At 50.4% G+C, this 18,993-nt stretch overlaps 1 protein-coding gene across 2 annotated transcripts in view; it reads right to left on the reverse strand.

Moving 5' to 3' along the window:
- Nucleotides 1-18,993, reverse strand: part of LOC144165201 (putative RNA-binding protein 19) — a 97,170-nt gene that overhangs the window by 41,223 nt on the left and 36,954 nt on the right. For both annotated transcript variants that reach the window (XM_077695321.1, XM_077695320.1), the window contains exons 17-21: nucleotides 17,152-17,248; nucleotides 14,456-14,658; nucleotides 8,067-8,178; nucleotides 7,845-7,955; nucleotides 1,770-1,847 (exon numbers count right to left, since the gene is read on the reverse strand). In XM_077695321.1, the coding sequence (XP_077551447.1) occupies nucleotides 1,770-1,847; nucleotides 7,845-7,955; nucleotides 8,067-8,178; nucleotides 14,456-14,658; nucleotides 17,152-17,248 (601 nt within the window). The remainder of the gene's footprint in view (nucleotides 1-1,769; nucleotides 1,848-7,844; nucleotides 7,956-8,066; nucleotides 8,179-14,455; nucleotides 14,659-17,151; nucleotides 17,249-18,993) is intronic.

Raw genomic sequence — 18,993 nt, forward strand, 5'->3', positions numbered from 1 at the left:
GCATTTGAAAAACATGTTTATGTGTAAATACACGCACACCGCTTTTTTCCCACAAAAACAATGACCCCTGCCCAAGGGCACGAGGAGCAGAGCAGTGTCTGGCTGCTCCGATTGGCGGGGGCCGATGCGCTGCACTGGGCCTGAACAGCTTGTGCCCTTCGTGCTCAGATACAAGCAACAAAGGGCCCACCCAACCCTTTCTTCCCGACCTTCCCAACAGGGTCTCGCTGGCCAGCTTCCCCAGTGCAGGGCGAGGCTTAGCACCGCTACCAGCGAGGATCCCTAGCCACATTTTTCGCCACCCAATCTCGAACGTGCCGCGTTCCGACGAAGGGCCACAACTGTCCTGCAATGACACATTGACACATGCGCACAGGCAGCTGCCCCGTGGCCAGGTGCTGGTGCAGGGTCACTCACCAGTTCCTCCGTGAGCCGTCAGCATTGCAGCAGGTGTCTGATCGCACTAGCAGCACCGACAAAAGTACCCAGCACAATTTTTCACCCTCGTGTAACTGTTTCCATCGTAAACTTCATAAAGGCGAGCGGCGACAAGTTGCAGCTGCTGTTTCAGCTGCTGCGCTTTTCGAGCTTCCCCGGGCAAACAAGCCACAAAGTTTACAAATCCAGCTGGGCTGTTGTTGTAGCCCACAGTGCTGATCGCAAAAAGGGGCAAACCCGCACTCCCCTGTTTGACGGCCCCCTAACAACGGAGCACGAGCTTGAGGCAGGTCCTTCACTGTTTCCAGCCTGTCACAATTTGCCCACTAGCACAGTGCTCGGGCAGTACACCTGCTCGCTGAGCACCCACTGCGATCCAACATTCGTTTCAGGAGTTGCTTAAAAATTCAGTAGCACTGTGGTGGAACAAATCCACGTGGAGCCAACAGAGGACAACAGAGAAGGTGAGATTGCACCTCTGCTCAATTTGTAACCTCGCCGAGAAAACTGGGGAGCAGCGAAGCAGAGGCCGTCTGCCAAATACGACATCACTGCCGCTCAGTGCCCATCGGTTTCCTGCTCTTCTGCCGTTACGGGAGTAAGCAGTGGAGCAACGCAACCACGATATACTGCAGCCCCAAGCAAGAAATGCAAACACAAAAAGTTACAGGCATAAACTAACCGACGCATTAATCGAAAAGCACAAATTTTTCACCAAACCTTAAAACCACTTCAGCAGCCCTTTACCTGCATTAAACACACCCCTTCCTTTCAACAGAAAAAGCCATGCAAAGGAGCAAGGAAACCTCCAGACAAGGTGAAAACTTGGCACCGATGAACAAAACGTTCGTGTCTTGGGATGAGCCTAGGATGCCGTCGCGGAAAGCTTTACCACACGTTGGTTCGGAAAGCACAGCGTTGCAAGTGCACTTGGCAGTATCAAACATTCCACGCATTCTGCAAGGGTGACAGCTAAAGGTAAACAGTAACAACAAAGCCACCGTCGATGACGATGTTGAGTGAACCCGAGCAGTTTACGGCATATCTGTAGCTGCCGTTGTCCCTGCCAATTTTCTTCAGCTTGAATTCGAGGAAATTTTTTTAGAAATTTTCCGGCCTTCTGAATTTCAGGGTGCAGCTCTATTGGGGCCAACCCAGATTCCAGTAACTACAACATAAACACTCTCCTTCCCCAAAAGTTCATGCCATTGGAAACTGGGAGAAGCGAGAAACTGCATGCTTTTCACTGTTAGCCCCAAACGACAGGTTAGACCTCGGGTCTCGGGCTCGGCAAGCACACACTTGATGCCCCAGCAGGGAGGCATACGTACCTGGCACAGCGCCTGCTCGCTGGTGGCAAAGCTGAGGTTCTTGACAAACAGGGTCGTGTCCGGCTCCGGAGGCTCCTCCTGGGCGGCAGGCAGACAACAGCCTTTACCATCGGGGGAACACCCGACAGAACACAGCGTGCAAAGAGGGTCGCACACGCCATGCACCGGTCATGTGGTGGCACTGAGCCCCCTCCGGACAACGCTGGGCGCCCTCTTCGCGTCCGCATGACAGCCCAAGCGAAAGCCACTAAATAAGCTACGCGTAACAGTAATGCCACTGATGAACGGCAGCAGCCATTTTGGTGCCTGACACGAGGGTGGCCGGCTTCATGCGCCCTATTGCAGCTGTTGTGACGGGCGGAATTGGTCCAGGCGCCGCTTGGCAACCATGGCAGCGGTGTTTACTTTTCAAAGATTCAGAGAGCGCGCCGGTGTGATGAGGTCAGGCTCGGTTACGCCAGCGTAGCTCATTTAGTGGCTCTAGGTTGCGCTAGAGCCACTAACTAAGCTACGATTTTTAAGTGGCTGTAAGTTACGCTAGGCCACTGTCGTTATTTCCCAGTGGGAAGCCATGCAGGCGTTTTCCCCCTTCCCGCCAGTCGAAACAACCCAGTAGTACAGGGCAGCATGGCATCGCTACTCAGTCTGGCGGCTTAAAAACTCACTCCGAACGTGTCATACAGCCGCACTGCGCTCCGAAAATCACGACTTATCGAAGAGCGTGCACACAACAACACAGAGGCACCAAAATGTCAGCGCCCATGGGTCTTCCGAGGTAAACGAATATCGCGTGGCACGGTTCGACCAATGGCTGCTGTCGGCGGCATAGAACAATGACAGAAAAGAGTGCTGATGTACTGAAACCTCATCTAGTGGCTCTAGCCCAAGCTACCATGCCCGAGATAGGCTGCGGCAGAATGGTCAAATCACAGGGGCACAGGAAGCCTTTCCTCGGCTATACATAGAAACTGGGACTGGGAGGAGTCTGCTGCAGCCACTTAGGCCAGCAAAAGCAAACGCAGGTTAGGCAGGGCTTATAAGCTTGCAGAACGAGCTATTTTCACTGAAATGCACTGCATATTCATTTTATAGCAGCAAGAATGGTGGGGTAAACAATGGAAGTTACGAAGTTACACGCACAATAGAAGTACCACTGCGTACTGCTGTTGGTGCTGCGCACACCATGCTAGTTACGGCTGCACTGCAGTCCGGAGCTTTGGGGTTGTCTCACACGACACTGGCCGATTAGCATAAGCGACACTGTCTGACGTGACCCTGTTTGTCAAGCATGTTTCACAAAACGATTACTACCTACGGTAGCAAAAACAAACCAGGTGCGAATGCGGTCAGAAATAAAGCGAAGGTGGATAGCAGCCCCACACAGAATGGTAGCACCATCTAGGAGGACTGACACTAAGGTCCTTGTTACGTCATCGCAAACTTCACGAAACACAATTTGGCGGGAGAATAAAAATTTTAACTTGATTTGGAAGACTAACTTCTCAGTGAATAAAGCATTGATTGCTGCTGGACAGGAGCTGGTGGCACTATAACACACCAAATCTTTCGAATAAAACAAACCTGCGCGTATATTGCCTGCATGGCCCTTTTAATCTCCCTATCCACCCTAACGACACTCAAAGAGTTCATTGCCACCCTGCAAGATACCAAGGCTCTGTCTGGCAAAGTCATAGAATGTGACGAAACAATGGCCTCTCAGACGCAATCCTTGTTACCTGGTGCAACAGTGCGCTGTAAACATGCTGTGAATAACATTGGAGAGAATGTGTCTCCCTGTCTGACGCCCTTCCTTGTAGGTATTTTACTGCTCTCCTTATGGAAGACGATAGCAGCTGTAGACCTATTGTAGATATCCTCTGGTATTCCAACGCAATGCTCGTCTACACACTAATTCCATAATGCCTGAATGACTGCTGCGGTTTCGACCGAGTGAAATGCTTTCTCATAATCTATGAAGGCTATAGACATAGGGGTTGAGTATACTCCGCGCACTTCTCTGTCACCTGATTGATCGTGTGATAATGGTCCATTGTTGATTGTTAGCGATTACCTTGGTAAGTACCTTGTCGATGACTGACAGCAAGCTGATTGGCCTGTAATTGTTCCAGTTCTTAATGTCACCTTTCTTATGGATTACGATAATGTTTGCATTCTTACAAGATTCTGGTACGCTCGCAGTCATTAGGCATTGCGTGTACAGGTTTGCCAGTTTTTGAAGTACAATTTGCCCACCATCCTTCGAGAGGTCTGCTGTTATTGTATCCCCACCAGGTGCTTTGCCCCCTTGCATTTCTTTCAAGGCCTTCCTTACTTTTTCTGTCGTTGCTGGTGGGATGTCTGTCTCCTCTGAACTACTTCCTCGTTTGGTATTATCCTGGACATCGTGGCTACTGTACAGGTCCCTATAGAACTCCTCGGCCGCTGTGACTATGTTATCCCTATTTGTAATGACACTGCCTTGCTTGTCTTTAAGAGCATACATCTGATTTTTCCCCACGCCAAGACGCCTCTTCACTGCTTCCAGGCTGCCTCTGTTCTTTACAGCATGCTCGATCCTCTCAACCGTATTCCAGCTGTCTTACACTTATTGATTATCTTTGAAAGCTCCGCTCGTTCTATTGTCAGCTGGGCTGGAGATTGTCATGCTTTGCCGTCTCCCGGGAAAGTTTGCCAGGATCCTCTCTAGCTATCCACTGAACACTCAACAGAGGACACTCAACACAGACGCAACAGCAACCAGTGTTTCATCTGGCCTTTATAATGTCCAGCAAGCATGGCGGAGCTAGTCAGGCTGCTTGCATCTTGTTCACACGAGCAGTTGACCCCGGTGGAATTCTCTGTGGCACCCCTGCATACGATCTGTGCCCGCCTCACAAAGTAACTCACAAGTAACTACGACGTCTACACCGCGTGTGTGCTATTACTGCCCGGGACTCTCAAACGCCCCCAATCGGACCTAGGCCATCTCCGCTTCCACCGCTTGGGCCAAAGAACCCTGGTTTCTTCACAATGATCTGCTATTCCTCGAGCTAGCATCGTTCCCTGCCAGCACGCTCTCCGTCAATAGACTGCCAAATGAAGCTGGCATATTTAAGCGCCAGCCTACAAGACAACTGCATTGGCTTGGCATGGCACTGCGAAGAACACCATGATCTCAGCGGGACTACTACAACGGCCACCCCTGCCCTCTCCAAGCTGAGCTCCTCGGTCCCCTAGAAGCCCTGGATCACAGGACTTGCATGGTTCGTGCACTCCCAGCAGGCACAGCCCACCTCCCCACTGACTCCATCAGTGAACGCAATAGGGCTTACTCTGATTACGATCACCCTACCGTTTATCACACCCCAGCCATGGCAAAACTACTGGGCTGGAAGGGAGTGGAGGTCGCCTCGATCCCGGGCCATGACCACGGGAGCGGGCAATAAGGCTGCTCATAATGCCGCCTACTCCGCCACTGATTTCACCCCATCTTGCACCCGGGCCAGGCCTCCCACTGGTTCAAGGAGCGCCGACTGTGGCCCCGAAAAAATCAGTTGCTTGGGCTGATGATGTCCCCGTGCCGCCGGCCACACAGCTTTCCCTTTGCTCTCTTCCTCCTTTGTTCGCCCCCTCGTCTCTGTGCCTCTGTACATGGCTCTTCGCTCTCCCCAGAGGCGTCTTTTCTTTCGCAGCGACGTCTGTCTTATGCCTGTCCTACTATGCAGGAGGCATGCGTGCACGCGCGGAATTTAGACACCCGCGCGCAGCCGCAATAGACGGCGCAGATAATCGCACGCCACCGCATACATGGCGATCACTTATTCCCTATCAGGGAGCGTTTATTCTGACATTATGAAGACCCGCTAAAAATATTATACTAACCCAGCAGATGTAAGACGTAACTGAACAACGACGACTTTAGAAGCACCAAAGAATGAGCAAGAGTAATATGGAACGACAGTCTAGTGTGATTCTGCTTACGACAAATCGATGCAGCGCTAAAATTACCCTCTGTTGTTAGCCCACTCTCCGGCCGCATGCTCAATTATTCATGCTGCTTCTGCGCATGAACAACGCTTATAACGGTCGCCCGTAGTCTCCATCGGCAAACGACAATGATGCACATTTCTGTGCCAATGACTGAATTGGACGGCTGCCCTGTTGTATCAAATATACAAAAACACTGTCAGCTTGATAAGGAACCCAAGAATATCAAACGCAATCTTCATTGCAACTAATGCCACAACTTACCGCCCAATGTTCACTGCCGCTCTACGGTCGTGTTATCTCGTCGATAACACCGTGGACTCCAAATAAAATGCTGTGATTTGTATGGCTGCAATTTTGGGCCTACCAGGTTTCCGGGCATTTTTTTTTTTTTTTAAGCGGCTGACCAGCACAACAACCGGCTCGTTAAACCTTTTCTTTCAGCAAGTCATCACCACAGAGATATAGGGTCCGGAAGAATTCAAATATCGCGAAACGAAGGCTTATGAAAAGACCGCACTGTCAGGGCCTGATCTTGAGCAGATTGCTACGTCGCGGGCAGTCGCGGGTGATGTTATCGCATTTCTGTTCTTTTCTGATGAGCGTGTGAGTCCCGGTCTGTGTTCTAGGCACACTCTGTTTTGGACGCAAGTTGGAGAACTGTGAGAAAGCTGGGGGAACTTTTATAATCGCTATTGATCAGAACCAGTTGCTCCTTTTGCCTTTTGTAAAACCTGTTAAAACACAGCCAAATTGGTATTCACAAATTTACAAAACAGTCACATTTTCGGCAAGCAATGTGCAAAAGGTAGTGTTTGTATAGCAGCCATATGTCTATATGTGGTCTCTACATTTTGTTTTCCCGCCATGCAAACCAATCCTTAACGTATCTTTGCCGTACGGCCACTCAATTCCTTCGGGTCCGGGTTACCCGGAAGGTGCTGTCGAACAAGTTAATCAGGCCGTGCGAAGGAGGAGTGCAATGAACGCGAAGCGGCGCCAACGCAGGCCCAAAGCACTCCGTGCCCAAAACTACCGTCGACGAAGCAGACGACAAACGCCGACGGAATGCGTTCCGCCAACGCGCCCGCCGGCGCATGAGCAATGCCGGCCGCTTAGCCGGCCTCCCATTAGCTGTGCCATCTACATTATGCTCTGCGAGTGAAGGACACTAAGGGCCCGCTGGACAGAGGGAAGTCGGCGCTCCTGTTTATCTTGCTCCGTGGGCGCGGTAGCTCTGCACTCCTCAATATAGTGATGTAAGAGAGCTCGCAAGTGAAAATACGAGCTACTAGAAAGATTCAACAGATGGCCTGGACTGTCGAACAGTCCAGGCACACCAGCTTTGCGCTATGGCACGAATTTTTGAACGGACAATGGAGAATGTACTGGTATGTCAGTGACACTGCAGAGGGGAAATGCAAAAACGTACCGGTACGTCAGCGACAGCAAAAGGGTTAACAAGACTTCTCATGCTCATGCTGCACTTACAGCTACCCTTCAGCCTCACTGCACTGTGGCCAAAATGTTTCCTCAGACCTCAAACACCTAGCGTGGCACTGTGCAGCTTTCGCATCTTCTCGGGATCCTTTGCTCTGTGCTCCGCCCCATAGCTCGTCCCCTCGCTTTCCCCCTGATGAAGACCCTCATTCCCTACAGTGTCTAGGCGCTTTCTTAATTAAGAGAGGCCTGGCAAGGGTAGTGCGAGATGGGGTCTACACTCCCCGTCCCAAGGTTAGTCTGAACTGTGACTGACTGATTGGCACAGTTCCTTCGCCAACTACGGCCATGTGGCCTCCCGCATCTAAATAAAGGCTACCTAAACCAATTCAATTTCTACATATTTTCCGCAGGAACATGAGGTAGCGGACAGACTTAGGTAGCCGAAATGTGCTGCCCCCCAACTCTAGCAAGCCTGACATTCTTCCCCTAATGAAATAAGCGGCTGTGCACCCGAGTTGAGATCTTGGCAAAGATGAAACATGGAATGTCTACCGCCTTCCACCAGAAGCAACTCCTGAAGCATTCTAAAGCACCCTACTACAACGCGGCCATGTTCGACATCCGCCTCTGGCAGCGCCCACCAACCTCGTCCTCTGGCTCGACCGTGTCCTCCTCGGGCCGGTCCTGCTGCTCCACCTTCTTGGCCGTGAACACACCCGTGGGCGCCCACTCCAGGTACAGGGGAACGTGCCGGAACTGCAACCAATGAACCGAGTTGGAACCGAGCCAGATGGGAGCTCCCGTGAGGCCGGGCAGGCGACCCTGCCGGGCTCGTCCCCAGGGAGCAATGCGCAGAGAAGCACCCACCCGGGAGTAGGCCAGGTGGCGGAAGGCGGCCCGTGCCTCGGTGGGCTCCTGGAACTCGACCAGGGCTGTCACCCCCCACGGGGGAAGCACCACGCGACTCAGCAGGCCGAACCTGCAGGGCAGGGGAGGCGTATTGGCGTTTTCTAGGCAGCACAGCCAAGCAACGCATGGTGCCACCTAGGGGCATGTTTGAAGCTGTGTCCACGTGCATATGGCCCTCAGTTTATTCGCTCAGAACCTCTTGGTCTAGTAGTGTAGTAGTTCCGCTCCTGCGAAGCAAACATCCTAACTTGTGCTCAAATCCCGTTATCGCTTTTTTTTTTACACCATAGTTTTAAAACATTGCAGGTCCGTCTTGGCTGCTATGCTTTGGGTAGGTTTGTGCTATGATATAACCCCCATAAGAAAGCTCAGGTAACGGCTAACACATGAGCAAGGTTCCCAAGAAACCACAGCAACAGCGATGCCATCAAGAGGACCTGCTGCATTTTATTAAAGTCGGGACCGCAACGCTGGCTACTCAATGCGCGCAAGTCATTCACAGCAAACCGGCATTGCAGGTCAACCCTGCAAGATGGCGCCAATGTGCAGTCTTTGGCACAGTGCAACACCTGTTCTGTTCACAACTGGAGCCCCTTCTCGAGACCCCCGTTCCCTGCATTTGTACTGTGCACAATGCAGTGGTGACGCGGTATACGGGGAGATTAAATCGAAAACGTAGTTATCCCACCTAGACAAGTGCGTGCACTTCAAAAAACAGTGTGGTGCACCCCCCCTCACCAACCCTTTCGTTGCAACTCATTGCCAATCACCTGCACCCAATTCGCTTATAAAAATGAAACAGTAACGTAAAAAAATAGGCGTATACAGCTGTGGTGCATGGTCGGCACTTCAGGCTTGGTCGTCAACGAGTAACGGCGCGCTGCCAACAGCATAAAACTTGAACTGACTTCCTGGCACTGCTTTTGTTCAGTGTCTCAGCCGTCCCTATACAGAGGATTTCGTAATTTTCCCATCAACTACTTTCAGCGAACATGGTAGGCTCCGGTTGAGCGAAAATCAAGCTACATTCTAAAGTGTTTCATTTTTTTCTCATGCTCAAAATACAAAATTGTCACTTGTGGTAAACTTCAAGTACGATTTTACCAACTTTGTTTTCTTTTTTTTCTTCTTTTTTTGCATGTATGTCTAGCCTTGCAGACATTATCAGGATATTTCTGTAAGGATTTTGATGAACATTATACTGTTGAATTCCGGATGAAATAAACTGCATGCTGATGCTATATTTATTGGTTTAATGTGCCCCAGCTAAATGTTATGACAAAGGTGACCTAATTAAGTTTCCTGAACACTGTACTCAACGTAATAATTTGTGCGCAGCGTGAACTGCAGTCTTCTCGGCCGCAGCACATAGCTGCTGCGTCTCAGGTAGTGATTGCGTGATCAGCGAATGCACGGCGGCGCACGCTCCTCTGCTGTTATCGCACAACAGCGCATCGCAACCACCGGGCATGTTATTGTAAATCGTGTTCAAACTTCCAGTGCAAAGTCACATGGTTTGGATGAGCCCCGCAACGGGGAGGGTGCTGAAGGACCACACGCAGCACGCAGCGCGTACTGGGCTTCTACTCGGCCATGCTGCCTTCAACTTGACATTTTCGGTACACTGTCCTCCTCCGATTTAGTGCGCAGATGTGAGACCATAAAGTGAACGACTCCAGAGCCAATCACTGAACTTGAACGTTTGGTGCTTCAGCGTTGGGCATACCTGCCTGCTCCAACTGTCCTCCATTCTCTTTTGTGCCTATTTTCCCTTTCCCGCATGCAGGACAGCAAACTAGGCTCTAGCCAGGCTAACTTTCCTGCCTTCCCTCTACGTCCTTCCTTGGAACCTCAAGGAGCGTGCTGCACTTTACCGAAGTCACGGGGCCACCCAATGGCTGAGAAGCCCGTGCCGTCTAAACCATTACCACTCGATACCTTACCACCCAATATACTGTATTTTCCTGTCTATAAGTCACACTTTTGTATAAGTTGAACCCCACTCAAAACTCCAGTGTAAAAAAAAACATATAAGTCGCACTGGCGTATAAGACACACCGGCGTATAAGACGCACCAACATACAAAACGCACTTGTTAATCACGTAAACTCATAGAGGATTAGTTCGTTAGAAAGTGCAGCAAAAGTACATGGTTGTGGCGGCGGCCGCCTATGAATGCATCCCCGGTAAGCAGTGCTAGACACGTGCAGCTACCGTCCAAAGTCTAGACAGAACTAACTTCTCAAAAATGGTTTAACGATACACACAGAAGGCATGTACTTACAGACGGTGTTTAGGCAAAACCATCGAAGCCTTCTTCCTCCGACCCGCCAACAAATAATTCATTCGTTTAGACCACAGAGCTGTGTCTCAACACGCGCTGACCTCACGCAGCACAGAGGCACCTTTTCGAGTGCAGGCCACACACGGCCGCCATGTACTAAATTTATTCCATACATAAGTCGCACTCGTACGTAAGACGCACCAACAAAAATTTCAGAAAAAAAACGCGACCTATACACCGGAAAGTATGGTAGTCACCCCATCCACACCACCTTCCCTCAAGGCATCAAGTTTAATGCAGCTATGCTCCTATTAGAGCACAACAATATCCTCGGTGCAACTCCCCATAAGTGGAAATTTTCATTTTCCGGCCTCCAGGAAAACGAGAAATTTTCACCTGTGCGTGCTGGTTATGTCTTTTAAAATCCCGAGCAGTACAGCGAAGCCAGCGCTGGTGTTGCTGAAGCGTGGAGTGGGCTGTCGGAATTTGGTCGGCGAGTTTGTGAGTATGGAAGACGGTGTCACGGCCACGGGAGAGTGTTTGGAAGGCTACATTGACGAAATGTACTGAGTGCAAGTGAATGTTGGAGCAACGAAGGACGTGATGACAATACTTTTCCCACAACCTCTGAAGTTTGCGGCCTCAGCTGCTCCGACTCTTCGCACAATGTGCAGAAGTGCACACTGCCTCGGGCAGCAAGGTTGTTCAAGCAGAAGGTACACATCTGTTTAATGCGAAAGTAAGGCAGCTTCATCAATAAAGTGTTTTTATAAATGCTGTGTGCTTTTACAACGTCCAATTCTATGGCTTGCTTATATCGAAATAACCGCTATATCGAACTGCTAGGTGCTTTTCTGCGAGTTCGATATAACCGGGTTTGACTGTAGATATAAAAACTACTACAGCATGGACTGCTTATAACGTACCATAATTACTCGCGTAATGAACCGACTTTTTTTTTTTTTCAGAAAATTAGCCATGAATTCAGGGGGAGTGTTCGTTATGCGGGAAAAAGTTGCAAGAGATTTTTGAAAGCCGAAATTTCGTACCATAAAGATGCTGACAGAAGCGCTGTCAAAGCCCTACCTTTCTCTATAAAAAACACGCAGGCAATTATGTGACAAAACTTCTTTGTTGTTCACAGCATACCGGTGGCCCCCTACTTGCCATCGTCCCCCTACTCGCCACGGAGCTGTGCTCGATGAAGTTGCTTGGCGCTTCACAGTTGTCGTCAGCCCACAGGGCACCATTTTTTGTGCCGTCACGCCACTCCAAAACTTTTTTTCCCACAACGGGATTTCTTTGTGCCCAAAAAACCCATGGCAAGACCTTGTCTATCGCCAGCAGCGTACACACACTGGGTCACCACAGAAGTGCCGCCCAGACTCGCGGTTTCCTGCATCAACGCCTGCTGCACCACCTTCAGTTTAAAGGGATCCTGCAACACTTACCATCGACTACTCGGAATGTATTTGGGGGTTACCTAAGTCTATTGTCCCAGCAATCTCCTCCCGCAAGAATATATGAAAATCCGTTCACTATCACCGAAACTACGTGCGATGAAAAATCGTGCATAAATGTTCCCTCTCAACTCAACCGCGGACAACACGATGAAAGCTGCGCGCTCTCTCCCGGAGAGGGGGGCGGCGCGCGGCGTTCTGTTCGGCGGCCTTCGATATGTCACAGGCCGGGGAGTTTCGTCCTTTTCCCCGCAACGTAGACGGGTCTATTTCCGGTCTGGTGCTACAAAAAAGCAGGCATGGCGGCCTGCTCACAAGCAAGCGCTCAGGCTGGTAGGGCGTTTTTGGAGCATTAAACATTTGTTGTCGAGTGGGCTCAATGAAAGTGGAATATTTAGTTCGTCACTCAAACTCCGCGCGCACTCAAAATAAAAGAAGCACCAAAAGCATGTGGACAGGTTCAGACATAGAAGAGGTTCATACACAGCGCCGACGACGGCTGATCGTCACAGGAAATGTCAGAATTTAGCCGCGAAGTTGACCGGCGACAGCCAATAGGACAGCCAGGACAGCCATGGCCCGAATGACGTCGCAGAGGCCATGCCAGGGGTGCATAATGAGGAGAATTGAAGAAAGAGCGGTTGGTTTTTCCGCGTCTTTCACGGCCATTTGTGCGCTCACCTCTTCACGTGCATGTGTAATATTTGGCTCGGGTGTTCCTGGAAGTCTAATCTAAACGTCACGCAAGTTTACTTGCACTGCACGAAGAGTGTTGCAGGGTCCCTTTAAAACCGGTTCTGTAGCTCATGTACTGGCTCATCGCACGCCGCGCACCAGGCGCACAAAAAAAGGTAGGACACAGCTAAACAAAACCATGCGCCGTAATGGCGAAGTTGCGGTCCACGGAACAGCACAGAGCAGGAAAGAAGTGCTGAGCACGTTTTGGGCTTTGTTCACATGTCGCCAGAATAGCACAAAGCAGGGAAGGAGTGCAGAGTACGCTTGGTGCTTTGTTTGCACGCCGCATCGTTTGAATGTTTTTTTTTGTGTTGAGCAGGTGGCGCTTTGCAAGCGCCTAATTTTTAAATTGTGAGCCACGGCATTGGCGCTCATGTCACCGGGTACTGTAGAAATTTATTTTTGTTATAATTCATTTTTTAGCGTTTATGCTCGTACTGTGGCATGATATCAAGTTACTGCGATCGTTTGTGGCATGAACAACTATGCTGAGATAAAAACATATTCCTGCTGTATTTTCTTATGCAAGGTGATCGGAAAGTAAATTCTCAAGAACAAAAGTGCGGAGGGGGTGCGTTATGCGAGTAAATACGGGATGTCACGGGAGCGGCGAAAATCCGTGCTATAACCGGCATCACGCTATAAGCAAAACATGCACGAATCCAACCCCATCGCAACCTAGCTTTGCGTCATTCTTCCCTTATCACCACCCAAATGAACGCCTCTTAAGAACATCGGCACAGTTTTTTAACGGTCCCTTTCCTAAATCCTTTTTCCCACATCAGCTGCTGCTGCAAGGTCTTACAAACCCCGAGTACGGCTTTAACTTCCTTTGTGTTTGTGTTTTGAAGGACCACTGCTGCGGTTCTTAGCATCTATGAATGGATGCCGCAGAACATTGTGATAACAACGCAAGCAGATTTTTTTTTCACCCCATCTTGTGTTTGCAATGCTGATGGCGGTTGTTTATCAGATAACCACAACGTACAGGTATCGGAAACCTCCAACTTCGCAGTTGGTCACCTCCAGAGATGTTCAAGAAGGGAAAGGTTGGTTGCTTATCTGCACAATGTTCTAGCAGAAATAACTTACCGCACATGAGGGAGGGGGGGGGAGGAGGAGGGGGAGGAAACTCGCCATCTTGCGAGGTGCCTTAAGTTAAAGCCCCTCCATACTGCCCTCGTCTGCCGCCCTCAAGCAAGGGCAGTTGTGGTTATCAAGTGAGTACAAACGAAAAGCACGAACTGCAGGTGGCCTATTTTTCCCCTTTGAGTGTCAAAGTTAGAGGAAAGCAAGGAGCGCCCGATAGCTGATTCTATCTTTTGCAGCATGAGCTACACTGACCAAAGTAGAGCAGTTTCGCGTGGCTCCTGAAGAGCCGTGCTGCGCATGCGCGAGGGCAGTGATGTCACACGACGCACAGAACATTGCTCGCTCCCTGGTGTCTCTCACGCACCCCACGCGCTCACGTGTTCGCCGACCTCCGTTACGCACGTGGTGGCCCGGTCCACTTGATGATCATGGGAGGGGTGGCCGGGTGTGGAACCGATGGCTCGTGCGTCGCAGCAACACCGGCGTGCGTTTGTGGAACCAGCTTAGCTCTGGGGCAATTAGTGATGCTGCACCGGAGATGCTTGATAAATATACATGTGTCACATAATGCGTATACCACGTGTGTGTCACTGGAGCAGCACTAAGCATGATATTCAAGGTAATCCTAGACAACCAGGAAAGCTAAGAATAACAAGATAGCCGAGCTATATCACTGGTATTTTTTTTCTCTAGCCTGTGCGATGCATGCTTTCTGAAAAGTGAACGCACAGTACACGGTCCCATCGCACCAGTGGCAGCCTCAACTCACTCACTTGCCAAAGAGCTGCCGCAGCTCCCCGGGGTCGGTCTTGGCCGGCAGGTTCTTGACGAGGATAGTGGTGCGGCTGCGCTCAGTGGCCAGCTTGCTGAAGGCGTCCAAGGCGACCCCGTGGCGCTCCAGGAACTCCCGCGTCTCGGCCACCACCTGGCTCTCACCCAGGGCCATGCGCACGGCCACTGACGACTCCCCCGTCTCCTGAAGGGCAGAGGCAGAGCCGCCTGTTGGTTGGCCGCCCCGGTAGTGCCCTTCTCTGAGGGACAAGAGCTGGCTCTGCTCTCTGAAAGCTTCATGGCCTTGCTTTCACACAGTACTCAAAATGTGCAGAAAGGGCCTCCTATACACATGCTGAAACAAATTCCAGAACGCCTCGCTCTCGATTTGATTGGTTTGACTGCGGGGTTTAACACACCGTGGTGAAGGGCTCGAGAGGATTACTTTTGACCATCTTTAACGTGCATCAAAATCTCGACACACGGCCGTTTGGGCTTTTCGCCTGCCTCAGAAAAGCAGCCAGGAATAGGCAACTCGCTGCGCTTGCTGCTGCTGCTGGCCTGCCCACCCACCAGGTCCCCCTCAGCCCTTGCCAAAGCAAGCTGGGCATTTCACGCCCATTCATGGCGCCATCCACCAGGTTTCTTGGACATTTTCCTCGCAGCGCCCAAACATGGCCAAAGTTATCCCCTCTTTTGTTGCAGAACAGACGTGCTCGATTCCCCCCTGAAGCACGTAAAATCACAGAGTGCAATACACCAGCAGGGACGACACCAGTGCTCGTGCCTATGCGAGCAGCCAAAGGGCAAGCTGACCCCCAGTGCATTGATTGATTGATTGTAGGGTTTCACGCGCCAACGCAACGCAGGCGATGAGGCGCGCCGCAGTGGAGGGCTCCGGATTCATTTGGACCACCTAAAGATCTTTGACGTGCGCTGAAATCTCGTACACACGGGCGTTTTTGCTTTTCGCCTCCATCAGAAAAGCAGCCGCTGCGGCCGGGAATCGAACCCGCGACCTCGTGCTCAGCAGTGCAATGACCCCCAGTGCAGTTACCAGTTTCCGCGAGGTATAGCAAAACAAACTGAGACTGTGTTTCACCGACTAGGCCCAAGTGTTGCCTTCACTCGCAGCCTTTTGTTGAAGATAGGCTGGGTGGACTCAGCATTGTGCTATATGAAAGAGGACATACCGTATTTACACCATTGTAGGTCAACCTTTTTTTTTCAAATTTGTCAATCCAATGTTGGGGGGTCGACTCAGAATCGAAATCGAACTGTGTACCGCTAATAACGGCAAGAGAAACGTGAAATCAGGAGTGCTACGAGGTGGGGAAAGCCTTGCACTTTCGCTTCCATGGTTATGGTCGAAGCGCAGAGTGTTAATTTACCATTGCATACATTCTGGCGTCAATAAAGGTGGTACCGACTTTGAAAGTTGGTGTTTCCGATCTGTGCCCTTTGTACACCGAACTAAGAGCGACTAACCTCCCACCGTTGCGTCTGGAAGTGTACTGGACAATGTGATGTGATTGTGGCTACGTTAGTGCCGGGCATTGGACCAAGGGATTTGCTAATGCTTATTTCGTTTATTAGAGATGAACAAAACACTTCCCGCGAATAAAAAGGAAATTGCAAGCGGCCGCTTCTGTCAGCCACCATGTTTGTTTTGCTATCACACGGCAGTGGCCGCTGCCGGTAGCTTCGATGGTTGTCATCTCACAGTTATTGTGTTCTCATAATTGCAAATAAAGTTTGTCGCTCAACCCACAGCGCATGGCTATTCCACGTGCTTATACAAAAGTTTTTCTTTTTTAACATCTACTGCGCGCACCAAGAGCACATGACTCTTGTAGGAGCATCGAACATTGATGGAAGAGCCGCCGTATGGGGGGTGTTGGTAGTTGATGGAAGAGCCTTTTTGTGATACGATTTTCTAGGCAGCGCTCGCATTTCTTTTTTTTTTTTTTTTTTTTTTTTGAGTGATGCAATTTTTGGGGGTGGACCTACATTCGAGTTGACTTACAATCGTGTAAACAAGTACGCCATCTCTTGTGCTACCGCTCGCAACATGCAACCCAACGCGAAACAACGAGAAGAAGTCTTGTGCCACTGCTACGAGGAAACTCTGCAGAACTCCATCACTTTCCTGGACTGCAGCAGAATCATGCTGATGTGGCACTAGGGACCAAGGCTCTTTTGACTTTTTGTCTGACTCTGGATTGGTTAAGGTTCTATAACCTTGAGATCCTCAGATCTGTTCTCCTAATACTGCAGTTTTTTTTTCCCTAGGTTCCTTATTCATTGCTTTTTCTTCTCCCCGTGCGCCTTTCCTCCTCTTCTTTTCCTTTCCCGCCTCACTCTGTCCAATCCCCTGTACCCTTTTCCGTATTCAACAAAGCTCCCTCTGGTGCAAAACTTGCCCCCGAAACTGGAGGGCACGCAGCACACAGGACCTCTCCCTTGAAAGCGCTGCGTGTTCACACGTGCCGCAGCCATCCGGCACAGCCCAGAGACAGCGCGCACACGTACCACTGGTCCAGCATTTTCACCTGGCACACTCCAGCTGTCCGCGCAGATGTCGTCACGAGTGAGACCAGGGCGGAACACCAGCCACAGAATCCCAAGAAATGCCCTACCAAGTGGCCCCGCAGCCGTGCCAACCCTGACGCCCCCCCCCCCCTCCCCCAGTGCTCACCGTTCCCAGCAGCTCCTGCTTGGAGGTGGAGTAGCGCTCGGCCATCACGTCGGCCAGGGCGTTGGCGCCCAGGAAAAGGGCGTTCCAGTTGTGGCCCCTGCAAGGAAGGGCACCGTCTGAGGCAGGGCAGACAAGCAGCCGTGTCCCACCACACACCCCCCAACTGCCACAGAGGCACAGGCAGGAGAGCTGGCCACTGGCAGGCCACTGGCAACCGCATCGTGGCAAGCCAGCCCACAGAGTGCCCGGGTCACAGTGCAGATGGAGCAGGCGACAGCCAGCCACCAAGGGCCAGTGGGCGGAAAATGCCAGCAAAACGGGAGGCTGCCTGAAATGGCGTTTTCGCTTCAGCATAGGTGACGTCAGGGCCTCTCCATGGGTCGCAGTGATATCCGTGCACACTGCCCTGGCTGCCTGCCACACCTGCTGGTGCAACTCTCGCTCAGGCAGCAACAGTCTGCTTCCGTTCTCGCTGTACATTAACCATATAGCCAAATACTAACCGCTCCACACCCTCTCAGTAGTCCTCTATGCAACGATACAAATGTTTGTTTTAAAGGGACCCAAACTCAAAACTTTATTCCACACAGAAATTTGGGCTAGTTGGTGACATGACTCCGACGTGGTAAAAGGCGCGACCAGACGGGCGTACAGGAACTGACAGTGACACGGGACGAGCGCTAGACATCAACTGGGGCTTTACTGGCGAGAAAGGCCACATTAATGTAAATGCGCAGCTTTCGGCGAGATGTGATTGAAGCTGTAGATCGGCTTTTTCTTCTGTGTGCAAAGAAGCCACAGAGGGTGTGCTCACGCAGTCGTCATTTGCCTAGTTAACACGGAACGCAGGACGCAGCAGCAAGGAGAGATCTTCGAGGCGTTCTGTGTTCACTAGGAAAATGACGACTGCGTGAGCACACCCTCTGGGGCTTTGCACACAGAAGAAAAAGCCGATCTACAGCTTCAATCACATCTCGCCGAAAGCTGCGCATTTACATTAATGTGGCCTTTCTCGCCAGTAAAGCCCCAGTTGATGTCTAGCGCTCGTCCCGTGTCACTGTCAGTTCCTGTACGCCCGTCTGGTCGCGCCTTTTACCACGTTGGAGTCAAACCATTACCAATGATGCAAATTTGTGGCTGCAGGAATTATCAGTGGCTTTCAGGAGATAAACTACAACTAAATGTAAATGAAACAAAATGTGTAATATTTAGACCCAGAAATAAGTTGTCCGACTTTTGGAATCCGTTCTTGAAGTGGTCCCTTCAATACAATTCTTTGGTGTCACCTTCAATAACACAGTCATGGAATGATAATGTAAATCACATGTACTAAAATATCACGTCCTATTTGCATTTGATAGAAACTGAAGTGTTTGTTACCTTTAAAAAGCAGTTGTATTCTGCTCTTGTAGAGTCCTTGTTACACTAGTGCCTTCTGATTTGGCGAAACGCTACAATTTCAATTTTGAATGCTTTGCTCGTGTCACAAAAATCGTGGTGAACGCTATTGCGCATCTGTCGTATACACGAAGTACAGAACAGTGGAAACAGTGGCATTCTGAAAACCTGTGATGATGATAATTTAAAATTGGCGCAGAACAATCACCGCCTATTTCATCAACACCATGACCAATTAATTCCCTAAACTACCTTCAACTTGGACTGTGTAGCCCCTTAGAAATAAACGCTTTAGAAAGCTGAGAATACTAATTATGGAATTTAGTTGAACCAATATCAGGTAATATACTTTTTAAATAATAACTAGCAAACTGAACAACCTATCAAAGAGTGCAAATCCATAACACTATTAAAAAAACATTTGCTCCAAGTACAGTTACAATG

This window comes from Haemaphysalis longicornis, unplaced genomic scaffold (assembly GCF_048455015.1).
Source record: "Haemaphysalis longicornis isolate Haplotype H1 unplaced genomic scaffold, Haemaphysalis longicornis Haplotype H1 scaffold_14, whole genome shotgun sequence".
Classification (NCBI taxonomy): Eukaryota; Metazoa; Arthropoda; class Arachnida; order Ixodida; family Ixodidae; genus Haemaphysalis; species Haemaphysalis longicornis.